The sequence below is a fragment of the Phascolarctos cinereus genome, unplaced genomic scaffold (assembly GCF_003287225.1).
Source record: "Phascolarctos cinereus isolate Bilbo 61053 unplaced genomic scaffold, phaCin_HiC Scaffold_5;HRSCAF=322, whole genome shotgun sequence".
NCBI classification, from domain to species: domain Eukaryota; kingdom Metazoa; phylum Chordata; class Mammalia; order Diprotodontia; family Phascolarctidae; genus Phascolarctos; species Phascolarctos cinereus.
The window spans coordinates 313792833-313808411 of record NW_027555958.1 but is presented as its reverse complement, the minus strand read 5'-3'; the positions used below and the strand labels follow the sequence as shown (position 1 = coordinate 313808411).

At 43.0% G+C, this 15579-nt stretch overlaps 1 protein-coding gene across 9 annotated transcripts in view; it reads right to left on the bottom strand.

Moving 5' to 3' along the window:
* The window catches only part of MSI2 (musashi RNA binding protein 2), a 539650-nt gene extending 524701 nt beyond the window's left edge, over nucleotides 1-14949 (bottom strand). For 8 of the 9 annotated variants that reach the window (XM_020991907.2, XM_020991911.2, XM_020991912.2 and 5 more), the window contains exons 1-5: nucleotides 14853-14948; nucleotides 14525-14565; nucleotides 14112-14193; nucleotides 13258-13342; nucleotides 9198-9239 (exon numbers count right to left, since the gene is read on the bottom strand). In XM_020991907.2, the coding sequence (XP_020847566.1) occupies nucleotides 9198-9239; nucleotides 13258-13342; nucleotides 14112-14193; nucleotides 14525-14565; nucleotides 14853-14914 (312 nt within the window). In that variant the 5' untranslated portion in view covers nucleotides 14915-14948. Of the gene's footprint in view, nucleotides 1-9197; nucleotides 9240-13257; nucleotides 13343-14111; nucleotides 14194-14524; nucleotides 14566-14852 lie in introns of all 9 variants that reach the window. The other variant, XM_020991908.2, reaches the window with a different exon arrangement.
* Between the last annotated feature and the right edge of the window lie 630 nt (nucleotides 14950-15579).

The window sequence follows — 15579 nt, the reverse complement described above, 5'->3', positions numbered from 1 at the left end:
TAGAGTCAGAAGAAGTGGGTTCCCGGGCTCTGTTACTACCCCATAGGTCCTTTCTCTTCACTGGATCTGAGTTTCATCATCTACAGAATAGACGACTTAAACAAGTTTTAGTCGTAGTACCTACCCCAGAGTGCAGAGGTACAAAAGACCTGAGAGTTGACCTGCTCCAGTACTCTCATAGGAGAGCTCTCTCAAGGTCTGTCCAGAGATCCATCACATGATTCTCTGAACTTTCCCAAGCCAGGACATGTCATCTGGGACTGTTTCCCTGACTCATCATATTCATTTCACCCTCACACTTGCATGTGCTTGGCTCTTAGCGCCAGCAATAGTGACTCGGGTGGAGAGCAGGAATTGGGGATTATACACTTGTCTGCCTGACCATTGCTCACATACCCCAGATGACCATTGGTGGAAATCACTAAGGAGACCCTGCCCAGTGAAACCTGAGCCCAGAGCTCACTCTGAGATGGTATGTTCAGATGAAATGATTACCAGCTAACAACTGATACAGAGGCAATGCAAAATCTGCATCCCAAGCTACGGGCAAGACCATTATTCAGCCAGCTCAGAGATTGGGGTACAACACTGAGGAAGGAGGAGAAGACAGAAAAATGTTTCAGAATTATTTCTGGATCATAATCATTTGTGGACGGGAAAGAGAGGGGAAGCAAAGTGGGAGGAGGACAAATATTTAGGAGAAAAGAACTCTGAGGTTGCCTTGCACGTGGGCCACAGGCCAAAGGTCAGAATGGTACATGGAAACCATGAGAGTCACCTGAAAAATACAAGTCTGTGGCTGGTGAGTAAATGGGATTTTTTTTTTATAAAGACCAAGGTCACAGGCACCATCTGTGAACCCACGTGAGCCAGTCAGCTTTGCTCTGTTTCACGCCACAGACTGGGACTCGAAATGCTAGCCAGCTGTCTCAAAACTGTGTACCACTGGCTAGAAGCATGGCCGCCTGACAATACAGATGCGGCCAAGAAAACCAATTCCTGCTCCTAGGGGGAGAAAAACAAACTAAAGCATGTACCCCAGCAACACTGTCACCTTTGCATGCAAGTGGATCAAAGGAATATCAGTAGATGACTTAGGATTGGGTGTATCCCTATCAAGTTGGCTTAGATAGTCACATATTTGATTCTAGAATCTCCCACTCATGGCACAACAGAGCTCAGAGAATCATCAATTGAGAGCTAGAAGGAGTCTTATAGGTTAAATCTAACCTCCTCATTTTGCAAATGAGGAAACTGAAGCCCAGAGAGGACAGCTCAGAATGAAGGCTCAACTTCCCAGGCATTCCCATGATGCATTAATGGCGACCTCAAAAAGTTCAACTCCATTCATGGCTGCTGCAAATATACACAATGGCTCCCCCATGGCCTACTTAATAAAATCCCAACTACTAATTTTTAGTCTGATATTTAATACCCTCTACCATTTGGTCCCAGGCTACTTTTCTAGTTCTATCTGTGACTGTTCTCTTACAAATACCCTTAAGTTTATCCAAAGCAAACTATTACCCTGTCCCTAAATATGTTCCAATACTCTCCTGCCTCCTTGTGCCCACTGCCTGGTATGCCTTCCATCTCCAGTGTTCAAAATCCTATCTATCCTTCCAAGTCTGTTTCTAACAAAACCTCCCCTACAAGGCCTTCCTCAAACCCCAATCACTACCACCACCACCAATAAACAGTAAGCCCTCCTTCCTCTAAAATCCTACAGCTTTCTCTTTACAGCCCTTTTATGGCACTAACAGTCTAATTGTAAAAAGAAAAAGAAAGAAAGGAAAAAAAAAGCCTTGTTGTGGAGGTCTCATCTCTCTACTGGATATAACCTCCAGAAGGGAGCTTATAGATTTAAGCATCTTTATATCTCCCAGGGCTTTGTACACAGCAGGAGCTCAAAACTGATAGCTAGTCAACAAACATAATATATCAAGCACTTATCATGTGCCATGGCATTATTTGCTGAATGAATGGATCAATAATAAGTCACATTTGCAAAGTTCCTTGAGGTTTACAAAGTGCTTTCCCTATAACAAGTCTGTTAAGTAGGTAGGCTAATTATTCTTGCTCTCATTTTACAGATAAGGAAACTGAGGCTCCAGGAAGTTAAGTAGCTGACCTACATTCACACAGCTAGTAAATATCACCATCTAGTAGGTAGCCCAATGGATCAAACACTGGACCTGGAATTGGGGAAGGCCTAAGACATTTACTATCTGTGTGACCCTGGGAAAGTCATTTCATCTCAGTCTGCTATGACAACATCTACCTCCCAGGTTGTTGTGAGGATGAAATGAGATAATATTTACAAAATGCTTTGCAAATATATAAATGCTACTATTATTGTCAGAGGCTAGATTTGAACCCAAGTCTCCTGGTTCCAAGTCCAGTGCCCTCTATCTCTTACACCATGTTGTCCCTCATGGATGGATCGAGGGCTAAATATACCAGATCCAGTTGCACGGGGAAATCACAGATTCAGAGATAGAAGGAATGGAAAAAGGCACCTAGCCCTATCCCCTCATTTTACAACTGAGGAAACTGAAGCCAAGTGAGTTATCCAAGGTCACAAAGGTAGCAAGAGGCAAAGGTGAGATTTGAACCCAGATACTCCATCTCTAAAGTCACTGCTCTTTCCATTGTACCAATCTGCCTCTCAGGATGTAAACTTTGTTTGTTTCTCAGGCATTAAATGGCTTCTAGCCCAGCAAGGTTGTTGGGTTTAATAATGCAGAATTAAGAATGATAAATGAATACCAAGGTAGTCACCCAAGGTGGGAATTGTGCCCCAGTAGAGGTTTCTTCCTTCCAGCTCTCTCTGACCACAGGGCTCTTCCTTTTCTGCTACAAAGAATTTCAGAGTAAACTAATTTTGCTTCTCTAGAGGGGGCTCATGACCTTCATGTTAAAATCAAAGAATCCCATTTAGATAGAGAAACTCTACAGTACGCTCCTAGGAATGGCCTTTCCCCTACTAAGGCAATTGCTTATAACATGTAGCACTTGTATGGTGATCCCCTTATATTTGTATTGCACTTCACTATATGTAATCCTATCCTGGCAACAATCCTGCAAGGACATTTTCAATTTTTCAAATGGAAAAAGTGAGGCACAGAGGGGTTAGGTGATTTTCCTAAGGACACACAGCTATTTAATGGTAGAAATGGGACTAGAACCAACTGTCCTGACATTGACTCCTGTCATTCTTCATTGTGCCTCCTTGATTATTTACCTCAGGGCTTAGGTACAAATCCACCAGATTTCTAACGTGTCCGAAGGCCCCAAATACGTGCCACCAAATTCTTTCTGAGAATTAAAAACTTGGGAGCAAATCAACTAATTCTGACTCTGGAAATTCCAGCTGCAGATCAGGCACCACTTAAAGCAGAGTAAGTTTACCCATGGAACCTCTGGAAGACTCCACTGAGTCACAAAGGAAGTATCTTCCCTGCATTCAGTGGAAGAAGGACCCAACTCCAGTGAGATCCTAACTCCTCTAGGACCTGAAACAAGAGAGAAGCGAGAGACTTCAAATCCCGCATCTGCTGCCAACTCCCTGTGCAACCTTAGACAAGGCATTTCAGTTCTCTGGGTCCCAGTTTCCTCCTCTGTAAAACAAAGGAGTTGGAATAATTGATCTCTAAGGTTCCTTTCCAGTCCCAAACTCTATGATGCTTTAAGTCACATAGAATATACTAAAAACAGAGTGAACCCAAGGGAGGGAGTAGGAGGACCAAGGGTAGAAGCCAATCAAAAGGAGTCGTTTATAGTAGACCATTCAATAAAGATCACTGTGTAGTAATAATGATAATAATGATGATGGGGATAATTATAATAATAATTACAGCTAACATTTGAATAGCACATAAAGGTTTGCAAAATGCTTTAACAGTACTATCTCATTTGATCCTTACAACAATCCTGGGAGGTGAATGCTATTATATTATCCCCATTTTTACAGATGAAGAAACCAAGACAGAGGTTAAGTGACTAGCCTAGGGTCACACAGCTAATAGGTATTTGAAGTCAAATTTGAACTCAGTCCTTCCTGACTTTGGGTCCACTACTTTATGCAGTATACCACTGTGAGTCACAGAACACCTGTCTCTGAAAAATTAAAAATGATTTTCACATAGAACGCAAGAAGAAACAAGACAGCAGGCTATGACATTTAACAAAATAAGGAACCTAAAAAAAACCTGAAGTTAAAGCATCATAGGATCATAAATTTGGAGCTGGAAGAACTCTCAGAGGTCATTTTACAGAAGAGAAAACTGAGGCCTAGGGAAGTAAAGTGACTTGCCCAAAGTCATCCATGTAGTGAATGGCAGAGTTGGATTCAAATGTGGGTCCTCCAACTCCAAATGTAACATTTGTCCCACTGTACCACACTGGACGGCGAGCAGGAGATGACTGCTTCGGCAGCCCAAATGTGCCCCTGATAATGAAGAAGGCCTCACTGTCCACATTGGATGAACCTCCTGTAGTGAACTTATAAGAGGACCCAGACAAGAGGCCCATGGTGGGGAAGAGGCATGAATGAGTCGCATTCTGCATCACTGGAGGGAACAATGACAGCAGGGAGAGAGCATAGGTCCAACAGAGAGATCTCAGAACCACCTGAGTTTTCTGATCCAGTATCCCATAAGAACACTTGCTTGAAAACCTGAGTTCTGGTCTCAGTTCTTTCACTAACTCCCTGAATGATCTCTCAGAGTAGCAAGTCTCTCCACTTGAAAAATGAAGAGGATGACCCAAGCTCCCTTCTCTGACGAATAACCTGGCTCTAAGATTGATGAGTTACAGAGAAGAGAGAGAATTCAATTTAAAACAAGCACCTAAACTGCTGAGCACCATACTATGCACTGGGTGACCAAGACAAAAATGAAACATTCCCTGTCCTCAAGCACCTTACATTTCTGAGAGCCATACATACATGCGTGCATACATAAATTTTAAAAAGACACAATTAAACAAGCCCTATCTCCTTTTACACTTTGTACAGCCAGAACTCAGCCAGGAAAAGCTAGCAAAAATCCTATCTTTGCCTTCAAAAAGTTTACATTCCATCTTGAAGCATAACCAGTTCCAACACTGAGGTTCCTTCCTTCCAAAATAAGGAAAAGGTAAAGAATCTTCTACGACCCAGGGCTCTGGCACACAGAGAAATAAGGGAGACGTATGTGAAGATTCAATGAGAGGCTGGAGAAATACAGACTGCAGCACTCAGAGCTCACATTACTCAAATCCAGAGACCCCTCTCAAGTTCTCAGGTCTAGAGGCCACATGTGCAAGCTGAAGAGAAGGCCACATAACTACTATTTACAATCAAAAAGGAGGAAAAGGAAGCAATTGTACCCCTCAAACCCAGTTTCACAAGAGAGCTTCAATTCAGAAGGAGAGAGAGAGACAGAGACAGAGAAAGAGAGAATACTTCCAAACAAGAATGAAAGCATCCTCAAGAGATAGATGAGGCTGTGGAGCAGACATACATCCTCATCAAAATGGACTGAGGTAATTAGTGTCCAGCAGCCTCTGAAGACTCGACCCTCATAATTAGTTAATAAAATCCAACTGTACTTTTCCGCTGTAGACACTGATCATTTCCTACACTGCAGGGATAAATGAACAGTTGAATTCAAAATCCTTAATTCAGCAACTCATTAAAAAGCAGATCAAAACAGATTTTTATTTATAAAATGCATTAAAGAATATTATGACAGGACGAATATTAAATCTGTTCTTGGCTGCCACTAATTCTCTTCAGCATTAAGTTACACTTTCTCTCTGCCATCTTGCCTGAACCCCTCTACAGAGCAATCCGCTGCCCAGTATCGGTTGGGCAAATCACCCAGAGAGTCCTGGAATTGATGGCTCATATTTCAACAGCATTTTCCTCATAACTACCAGGGAGGAGGCCATGAAAGTATAATTTTCCCCATTTCACAAATGAGGAAATCAAGGTCTGGAAAAGTGACTTGACCCATTCAGAAGTATAGACCAAGGAAATTCCAGACTGGAACTTCCAGGGCCTGGAACACAAGTCTTTTGGCTCTAAATACAGGCCCCTCTGTCACAGCGAACTGAAATACATTGGCATGTCACTGACAGCCATTCCATCCCATGAAGACCAGTGAGCAGAGACTATCTCTCTAACTCTATAATTCTCAAATCAGCAAAGGCCTTATTAAGATAAACAAAAGAGTATGTTTGAAATTCTATATTCCCACTAAAAATCACTCTGTCAATGGAATATTATTAACTTATGTTGCAGAGAAGGAATTCTTGGTCAAATATGGATTGAACTAGATGTTCTCTGAAGTTCTTTCCAGCTGGGATTCTGGTACAACATCTTAGTGACCAGGGCCCCAGATTTTCAGCCTGGTATTTCAAGCCCTTCATAATCTGTCTCCCAACAATGTTCCTAGTCTTCCTACATACTACTTCCCATTACACACTCTGTTTCAATCAGTTGGCCCACTATATGACATTCTATCTTTGGCCTTGGTATCTTTGTACAGGTATCCCATTCTCCCCCCATATATCAGGAATGTACTCCCCTCCTTTCCTCCACCTCCTGCAATGCTAGCTTCCTTCAAGGCACAGATCAGATAATACATGAGGCCCTTCTCATTCCCTCCGGTTGTAAACTCTCTCTCCTTGAAATTGTTGTGTATACTCTTGTACATTCTTTGTATTTACTTAGCTGTACATGTTCTGTGTCCTCACCATCCATCCCTCCCACTCACCCCCCCCGCCCCCAGTGGGATGCAAGCACAGGCAAGGAATGTTTTTCATGTTATATTTGTGTACGCAGAGGGTAGCACAGAACCTTAAGTGCAGTATGTGTTTAATAAATATTTCTTGAACTGAACGAATGACCTCAATGCTGTGTTAGGTGAAAGAAGAAATAACTGAGGAAACAAAGGGAATTGTGGGAATTGAGTGCACCACAATATAAGTCAAATCCTTTCTGCTTTACCTTTTACACTCTCACTCTAGAGAAAAAGGATGCTCGCAGATCCCTGTCACTTGTTCACTCATCTCACTGGGGTTTTGTAAAGATGGACACATTTGTACAAAGTATTTTGAGGAGGTCTAGCAGAAAGAAACTGGCAAAGTAAGACACAGTGAGATAACATCACATGATGAGGGGATTTGTGAAGTTTCCCTTTAAATGAATGGCATCCCAAGAAGAACTGTCAATTTCAGATAGAGGCTTTTAGGGTCCAAAGATTCAATTATAAACATACTACATACATGGAGAACATTTGTACAGATATTTCAGAAGCCTGAAAAAACACTATCTCTCATCTAGGTTCAGAAGTGGGTCATTGAAAAACCAAGCAACCTATCGTATTTTTATAAAAGTAAATGACTATATCCCATTTCTCTCTCTCTTTCTCTCTTTTTCTCTCTCTCTCTCTCTCTCTCTCACACACACACACACACACACACACACACACACACACACAAACACACACACACATACACATACACAAAAGAATAGAGAGCGTAGGGGGAGGGGAGTGCAGAGGCCACCCAGGGTTAGTCAGAGATTTTTTTTCCCCCCAGCTTCCTTCTGGAGTAATCTGACCCTGGCTCTCGGCAATCAAATGGGTAACCTGGAAATTTGAAGATCCACATTTATGGAGGAAAAGCAATTCAACTAAAGGCAGGAAATACTGCTAATTCTATTCGGACTCCTGAAATTCTGGGCCACACAGTCTAGAGTGCAACTCTAATCCAACGGCCTAATCCCCAAACCATAAAACCTTAGAGTACAAACCTTTTGATGAGGACAGAAATAACCTTGCCCCTTTGGTTCACTAATTAGTATTCACTCAAACTGAAAAGACTGCCCTGAGGCAGGGAGAAAAATATTTCACTACTTTTGCTTAGGTTTAATTCCTTTGTGATACAAATAACATTTAAAAAAAAAGTCCCAGCATCTTTCTTACTTCATATGTGCAGTCCTTAAGCCATCATACCACAGTCCAACCAACTATTTTTCCTGGGTGGGTTTTTAAATGTGCAAAACCATGCCTCTCCACACACTAGTAAAATGTTCCCCAGCTCCAGAGAGACTGTGCCTAAGGAAACAAATTGAGTTTGTCTGCCTGCTGCTCCTCTGTCCCTTCCCTTCTGGCTCACAATCAGAAGTCTCAGCTTTTCTCTTTCCACCAATGGAGCCCCAGGAACACAATGCATGTGTACACACACACACACACACACACACACATACACACACACACACACCTTTTGAATCACATAGAGAGAAAAAGTTACTAGAAACTTTTCAGTTCAACACGTAACTCTTGAATTCCTGATCACATGAGACATAGCTGCTTTCTCCTTCTAACTTGGCAATCTAAAAGCTCCTTTTAAACAGAAGGGGGAAAAAGCGCCCTACATACTCATGGAAAAGTCAAGCCTTGTCTCAGTCCTTCAAGCAGCTACTCTAGCACTACTTGTACAAGGTTACATTTCAAAAGTTCTCTGCCCAGGGACTGGCATGCACTCAAGAGCATGAGCACACTTGTGTACGTGTACACACACACACACACACACACACACACACACACACACACACATTCACACACACACTCTGTTAGTTTCCAAGGATGGCCTATAAGCAGGGTGTAACGTTATCCAATCAGATTGAAACTAATACATTCATCATCACTTTTCTAAGGTCCAGAGAGGCCCATGAAGCTCTTAACATTTACTTTTTGAGGAAGACACAGGTGACTAACTAAAGGTCTTCATGATAAACCAGGAGTAGCCCAGGAACTCTCCAAGGAGTGCTCCAAAAGAAAACACTCCCCATCTAAAAAGGTACCACTAGTCAGTTCGCAACACCATCTGAACTACACTTGAACATGATGCCAGAATAACTACTACGCTGGATCAAGCCATACGCCCCAGACGAAGACACTCACTCTCCCCTACCTCCTGTCTCTCTCCGAGAGTCCAGCACTGGGGAGTCTACTTCATGCTGGTTAAATCAGCCACACAATGCTGCTCTCCTGTACTTCCACAGTCATATGCTGATATCCTTTAAGACGCCATAGGCTTGGACTTTGAAAAGCTTTCATTACCAATAATTCCCCATTTGAAACTTGAACTGCCTAGCACCAACCCTCTATCTGCCAAAAATCCTACTGTTGACCCTCCTGACTTACCTTGGGCTGCGCTCGACGAGGAAATGCAACTTTGGGGTCGATCTGAGGGGGAAAAAGTAGGGGGGAAAGAAGTTAATGTTGCACTTTAAAAGAAAGAACAGAAAAGAAAAATACCAAGAAAGCACCTAATTATGAATCACTCATTTCTCAGGCTTCCAAATCAGCATTTTAGAATCTTCCTAGGCAACTCACAAGTACCCTGAACTTTGACCCACCTTAACTATGGAGAAAAGTAAGAAACACATTGATCTTTTCCATAAATCAAGCAGGTATTCCAAACTGTAATTCTCTTAATAAACAAGATACTATTTACTATTAATTATTTAGGCAAAGGCTTTTCCCCAAGTCAACACTGACTACTAAATGCTGTCTTGCTTTCTCATCTGTGGCACACTGCTGGGAGAAAAGATGTGAATGTTATCTGGGGTTTAAAAAAAAATTATAACCTGCAAATTAAATTTAAAGCTTCTTCCAGCTTTGGGTGCTTTCTCATACCCTGCCCCTCCTCCACCTAAATAAATAAAACAGGAAGGGAAGGAAGGGGTTCCTAAAAGAAAGAGCCAATCCACAAGGAAATGTGAATAAAATAATTCATTTTTTTAAATTGGAGAACTGCATTTTTAAAAAATGAGTCTTGTCTGTTGATGAAGCTGTCCAAAAACAACTTCAAAGCCTGACGTGGGAAAACAAAACAAACATTTAAAACAGCACACCAGGTAAACACACCTGGCATTTAAAAACCAGGGATCCTTTCATGAGGGTGGGGTGGAAAGAAGTTACCTTTCTTTAATCAGGAAGGTAAATTCAGGAAGAAAGCCAGTAATAGGGATAGCAAAAACTAGGCCTCATTCTGTTACCTGAAACTGAACTTGGGTGGGGGGGGGAAAGGAGGTATCAAATTCAAAAGTTTTTTTCTACTCAGTTAAGGAAAAATTATCCAAATTTTGCAGACCAGACACTTACAGAATAATGGAATCTAACGCAATAGGGATGTTTTTTTCAATTATAGAAAGTTCCCACGAAACCATTTGGGTCATTTTTTTTTGACGGATGGATTTTGAACTGATAGACTAAAGATGAGGGAAGAAGGAAAGGGGGAAAAAGTATTTCCACTGTTAGTTTTCCTTCTGCTTTTAAATATCATAAATCTCTAGGTATACTTCTCATAAGAGGGTACAATGAATACTGCTACAAGTTACTTATTCTGAAGCTTTGGCTCTCTTATGAAAACTGTTGCCTTTTTAAAATCTAAGTCTGAATCTGATTCAGTTCTGCCAAAAAAGAAAAAAAAAGGCAAAACTTTAGCAAGGAATTTTTGCCCTGCCCCCAAAGAAAAAGCAATTCAGTTTCTTTTTTCACTGACTCACCTCACCTTGGTAGTGATATAACATGATGCTCACCTAGTACTAGTTTACATGTCACAAAACCCTACTTACCTAAACTACTCTATTAAAATGTTTTAAAAACTCTACTAAAAGTAAGCCAGGCTCTAGTTTATATTTCCTACACAGCATATACCTGAGAAATGAGAGATTATGGGTGGGTTTTTTTTTAAGCAAAAAAAAATATTTTTCTAAAAAACTATCCTTTCATAAAGATTAAATGACAAATCTATCTACCAACAGATCCATAATGACTAGATATTTGTCTACAAGAGAAATACAACAGGTGTGGATTTTCCATTCTGCTGAACAAAATGTAAGACACATACGTACTTATTCAAAAGAAAGAACCAGTTAAAAAAAAACTGGTTTCAGAATGTCACATCAAAATGTAAAAATTAAAGTTATACTCTCAAAAAAACCCAACTAAAATGAAGAGACAATGAAAGGCATGGAGTTGGGGGGGGTAGGGATGGGGGGGTGATTACGTGAGCAGAAAAGGGGGAAAGACCATCCCCCCCCACCAAAAAAAATTATATGGCAACATTAATTTCCAAAAAGTCAATTCTCAGAATTCAAGCCAAAGGGACTGTAGGCCATAATAAGATCAGTTTGGTTTAACACAATTTCCCCCCCTTCACTGGGGAAACTTTACACAGGCCGCAGGCATTTCTGACGGCTATCTGAGGTGAACATGGCAAATCCGTACCTTTTGCACATCCCCGTCAACTATTTTTTAAACTACCAAAAAATTAAAAACGTGAGTTAGTTAGGTACAGTTCTACTTACTGTATCTACAAGTCCTCTAGGAAATGACTAGGATACTATTTTTGAAACGAATAGCCATTACCTAAATAAAACTTTAAACGTAACTGTAAACAAGATCCTCCTTTCCATGTCAATAAACCAACCGCCTCCTGCGCTGAGTTGAAACAAAGTCAAATGCTATGTTATACTAAATAACAGTGACTGAAACACGGCTACAAATAACTGAATGAGTGGAAAAAGTAATTGATTTGTATCTTACTCCAGATAGGTTTGACTCTCACCCACAGTAGCTCTAACCTACGCTATGCCAGAGCATATTCCCAAAATAAATAGGATTTTTGTTTTGGGAAGGGGGGTATTGATGAGAAGAGAGGAAGGGGAAAGGGCTAAAATAAATTCCTGAAATCTGTTTCAAAACATTTTTCTTCTTTTTTTTACAGTTTTTAAAATAGGCAGCCCAAATATTATTAGGGGAATGGAAGAAATGGCGTGGGGGATTGGGGCAAAGAACGATATTCTTTGGACATATAAACCCATGATCATACCACCAATAATTATCCCTAGAATGGATGGACTGCATGTATGTTCAGCAAAATTAGTAGAGAAATTAAAAGGGGGAAGATGAGGCACACACTACAGTGATTTCTCTGTAATCTGGATTAAGGGTCAAAACTGGACAGTGAAGTTGAGGATCCCAGAAATTTTTCCCAGGTTTGATTTTGCCTTAGGACTATTTACACCGGGGAGAAATGATCTTACCCCAACCTCTCTTTTTACAGATGAGGTTAAGGGACTTACAGAAGGTCACAGAACCAGTTAGTGGCTGTGCCAGGGCCCCTAACCCCAGACTGAATGCTCTTTCCATCACCCTAGATAAATAAAATCTCTCACATCCACGCCCCAATATCAAATCTCAATGTCACCTTCATGCTCCTGGTTGATGCATCAATATTAAAATTATCAGAAGCTTTCCTGGTTGGTGGGCAGTGAAGTAACCTGCATCATTTGCTATACATAAAACAGTTTAAAAGGCACTTCTCTTTCCTTTCCACCTCCCCCCATTTTCGTACTAAAAAACAAATGAACAAACCACCGAAAGTAACTTATTTTCCACCAAGGAATTATAACCTAACCATCTTTTTCCTTCTCCCTTCAGACAACGGGCCAATTTCATGCCTGACCTCTACTTGTCTTGTTTTACCCACTCCGGGTTTAGAAGGCTTTAAATTCATACATAAGTATCCAGACCCACACTGAAAGGCTTTGATGTGACAAGAAAAAAAAATCCATTCAAAATCCAAGGCTTTATCACACCATCTGGAGGTGAAGCTTTAAAGGACTATTCTAGTTTCTGCATTCTCTTCCCCCTCCAAAACTGAATTCAAGCACAGAGTCAACTCACTCTTGGGCCTGGACCCTTCAAGGGGAAATGTTAGCATGGAGGAAAAGAAGAATCCCCAGGAAATAAGATTTCCTCTCATCCCCATGGAGTGACCACTGAATGGAGAAGTGGGCTCTGCCTTCCAGAAATCCGCCCCAAAAAGAATCTCTCCCTTCAGCCGGTGGCACCATGTGCCTTGCTAGTTGACAAAGAAAAGTTGCTTGCTCCAGCTTGAAGTTTCAATAGGTCTTTTTTTTTTTTTTTAGCAACTCCTCGGTATAGATAAGCTCCCCGATAAGGACCCCCCCATGCTGCCCCCAAGCCCCCAGGACTGCACCTGAGAAACTTAGAAACCACAGCCTAAAAGTTGGTCCCTCCCCAAAGTGAACTTCTGTGCCCAGTTTGCCAGCTCTCCCTGCAACCTACACAGAACTCCAAGCACATCCTGCAAAAGGACGCTGTCTCTTTAAATGAGCCTGTCATAGTCGGAAACGTAGCAGAAAGAGAGCGAACAGCAACAAAAACATACCGTCTTCGAATCTAACTCATGATGGGGCTGAGCTAATACTTTATCTACACTTGCTGGGTCGGCAAACGTGACGAAACCGAAGCCTCTGCAATAAAACAAAGAGGAAGGGGTGGGGGGTGGGGGAGAAAAAGAAAAGGCTATTTTAAAGAAAAAGACAAGAATGAATGAACCCCAGCCTGGAAATGGGCGCAAAAGTCTCCCTCCCTCCCACCCCGCCCCGTTTGTTCCCCTCCCCCAGCCCATTCGCTTACTCTCCCCAGCCATCCAGAAAGGGGGGGGGGGGAGAGGGATGAGGGTCAAAGGAGGAACGGGGCGGGAGCAGGGGGGGGGAGCGCAGAGGTAACTTAGAAATTGCTCTGGCTCTCCAATCATTTGCCACCTTCGTTTCCTCTCCTCCTCCTCCTCCCCTTAATGCTTTGTTTTATACCAAAGCATGCACGGCAATTGAGATTCACCTTCCTAGGAAGAAGCTTAAGACTTGGGGAACAGGGAGCACGGGAGAAGTAGAAATGTGTGTGTGTGTATGTGTGTGTATATATATGTGCGTGTGTAGACGTTTAAACTATTTGCAAAGTGGATGCTGCAAAACGTCATTCTAGAGGCGAAAAGGGGGGTGAGGAAAATATAACATTAAGCAAATATATCTCCCGGAGTTAAGTCCATATGATCGAACACCAATAATTTGGGAGGGGGTGGGGGGAGGCCGGAGAGGGAATGTAGGGGCATTCATCGAAAAGCAAAACAAAACAAAACACCACCACCCATTCTATCCCATTGATACTTCCACAACCACCCCCAAAATAAAACTTTAACTTTGTTCTAAATAAAAACAAATTCAAAGGGGATGATTTTACCTGGAGCGTTTGGTGGTGGGATCTCTCATGACCATACATTCTCTAATTTCTCCAAATTTGCTAAAATAGTCTCTAAGGCTATCTGTGGAGAGAGAGACGGGGGGGGGGGGGAGGGTAGGGAAGGTGTGGAAAAAGAAAGAAAAAGCAATGCAAATTTTGATCACTGACAAAAACCAAAAGTAGTGTTTTCTTTCTTTCTTTCTTTGCATTTCTTGCACACACAGGGAAAAATACAGCAATAGAGGTCGAATAGAGGGCTCGGAAAGGATTTGCTATTTAAAAAAATAACCTTGCACAGGAGAAGTGGGGAGCCAATGGCGGGGGGTAGGGGGGGTCTGCACTGGGATAACAAAGAGCAATAAAGAAGCCAAGACGGGAGGGGTCCTAGTCTCCCCCCTCCCCTCCTCCCTTACCTGGTGAGGTTTGCCAGCTCAGGCCACCGATAAACATTTTACTAGAGGAAGAAAACATAACAGAAGTGAGCACAGATGTCAGATCGGCCATTTTGACGTGTAACTTACAAAAGCTAAAAGGAAGAGGGGGGAGGAGAGAACTGGGAGGTGGGGTGGGGGGGAAGGTTACAGCGAAATGCAATCAAACAAAGGTGTGGAACTTCCACGGGGGTGGAGGTGGAGGAGAAGGAGGGGAGGGGGGAGAAGACGTCCTACAAAATGCATGGTCGTCCCTGTTGCAAGGGGAACAATCCGAGAGGTGGTGGTGGGAAGGGGGTGGGAAACTTACCCAGGGTCGTGTTGTGAGTCGTTAGGGCTTCCAGAGGTGGCTTGGCTCCCATCTGCCTCCATATCTGAGGCCCCCCCGCCCCCCACCCCAAAAAATTAAGCCCCACAGTGATCTGAGCAGAGCAGCGGCCAGCTACAAGCCCAAAGATCTCCCTCCTCCTCCTCCTCCTTTTCCTCCTCCCCCCCCTCCCGAGCTACACCGAATCTCACAGAGAGACAGAGCCGGGGAAGCAGCGAGATCCGTCACACGTGGGATCAGCTTAGCTCAGCTCAGCTCCTTCTCACCCCCCCACTCCTCTCCTGCCTCCCCCCCCATCCCCACCTCACCCCCTCCCTCTCCCCACCCCCATCTCCTCCTCCTCCTCCTCCCCCGGCGCACGTGGGGCGGAGTTCTAGAACGTCGTGTAACCAATCCCGGTGACGTCACGCAGCCTGGTGCGGCCCCCTTCCCGCCCTCCTCCCACCACCCCCAACAATCCCAGCGCGCGCGCACATACACACGCGCACACACACACACACACACACACACACACACACACACACACACACACACACTCGCGCGCGCGCACACATATACACATACACCGACAGGCGGGACAGATGTGCACACGCAGACATAAATACAGACACACACACACACACACACACACATACATATGCACGCACAGAGACACACGCGCGCGCGCGGATCGCACTAACACACCTAACGACCCATCCTGCCCCGGATC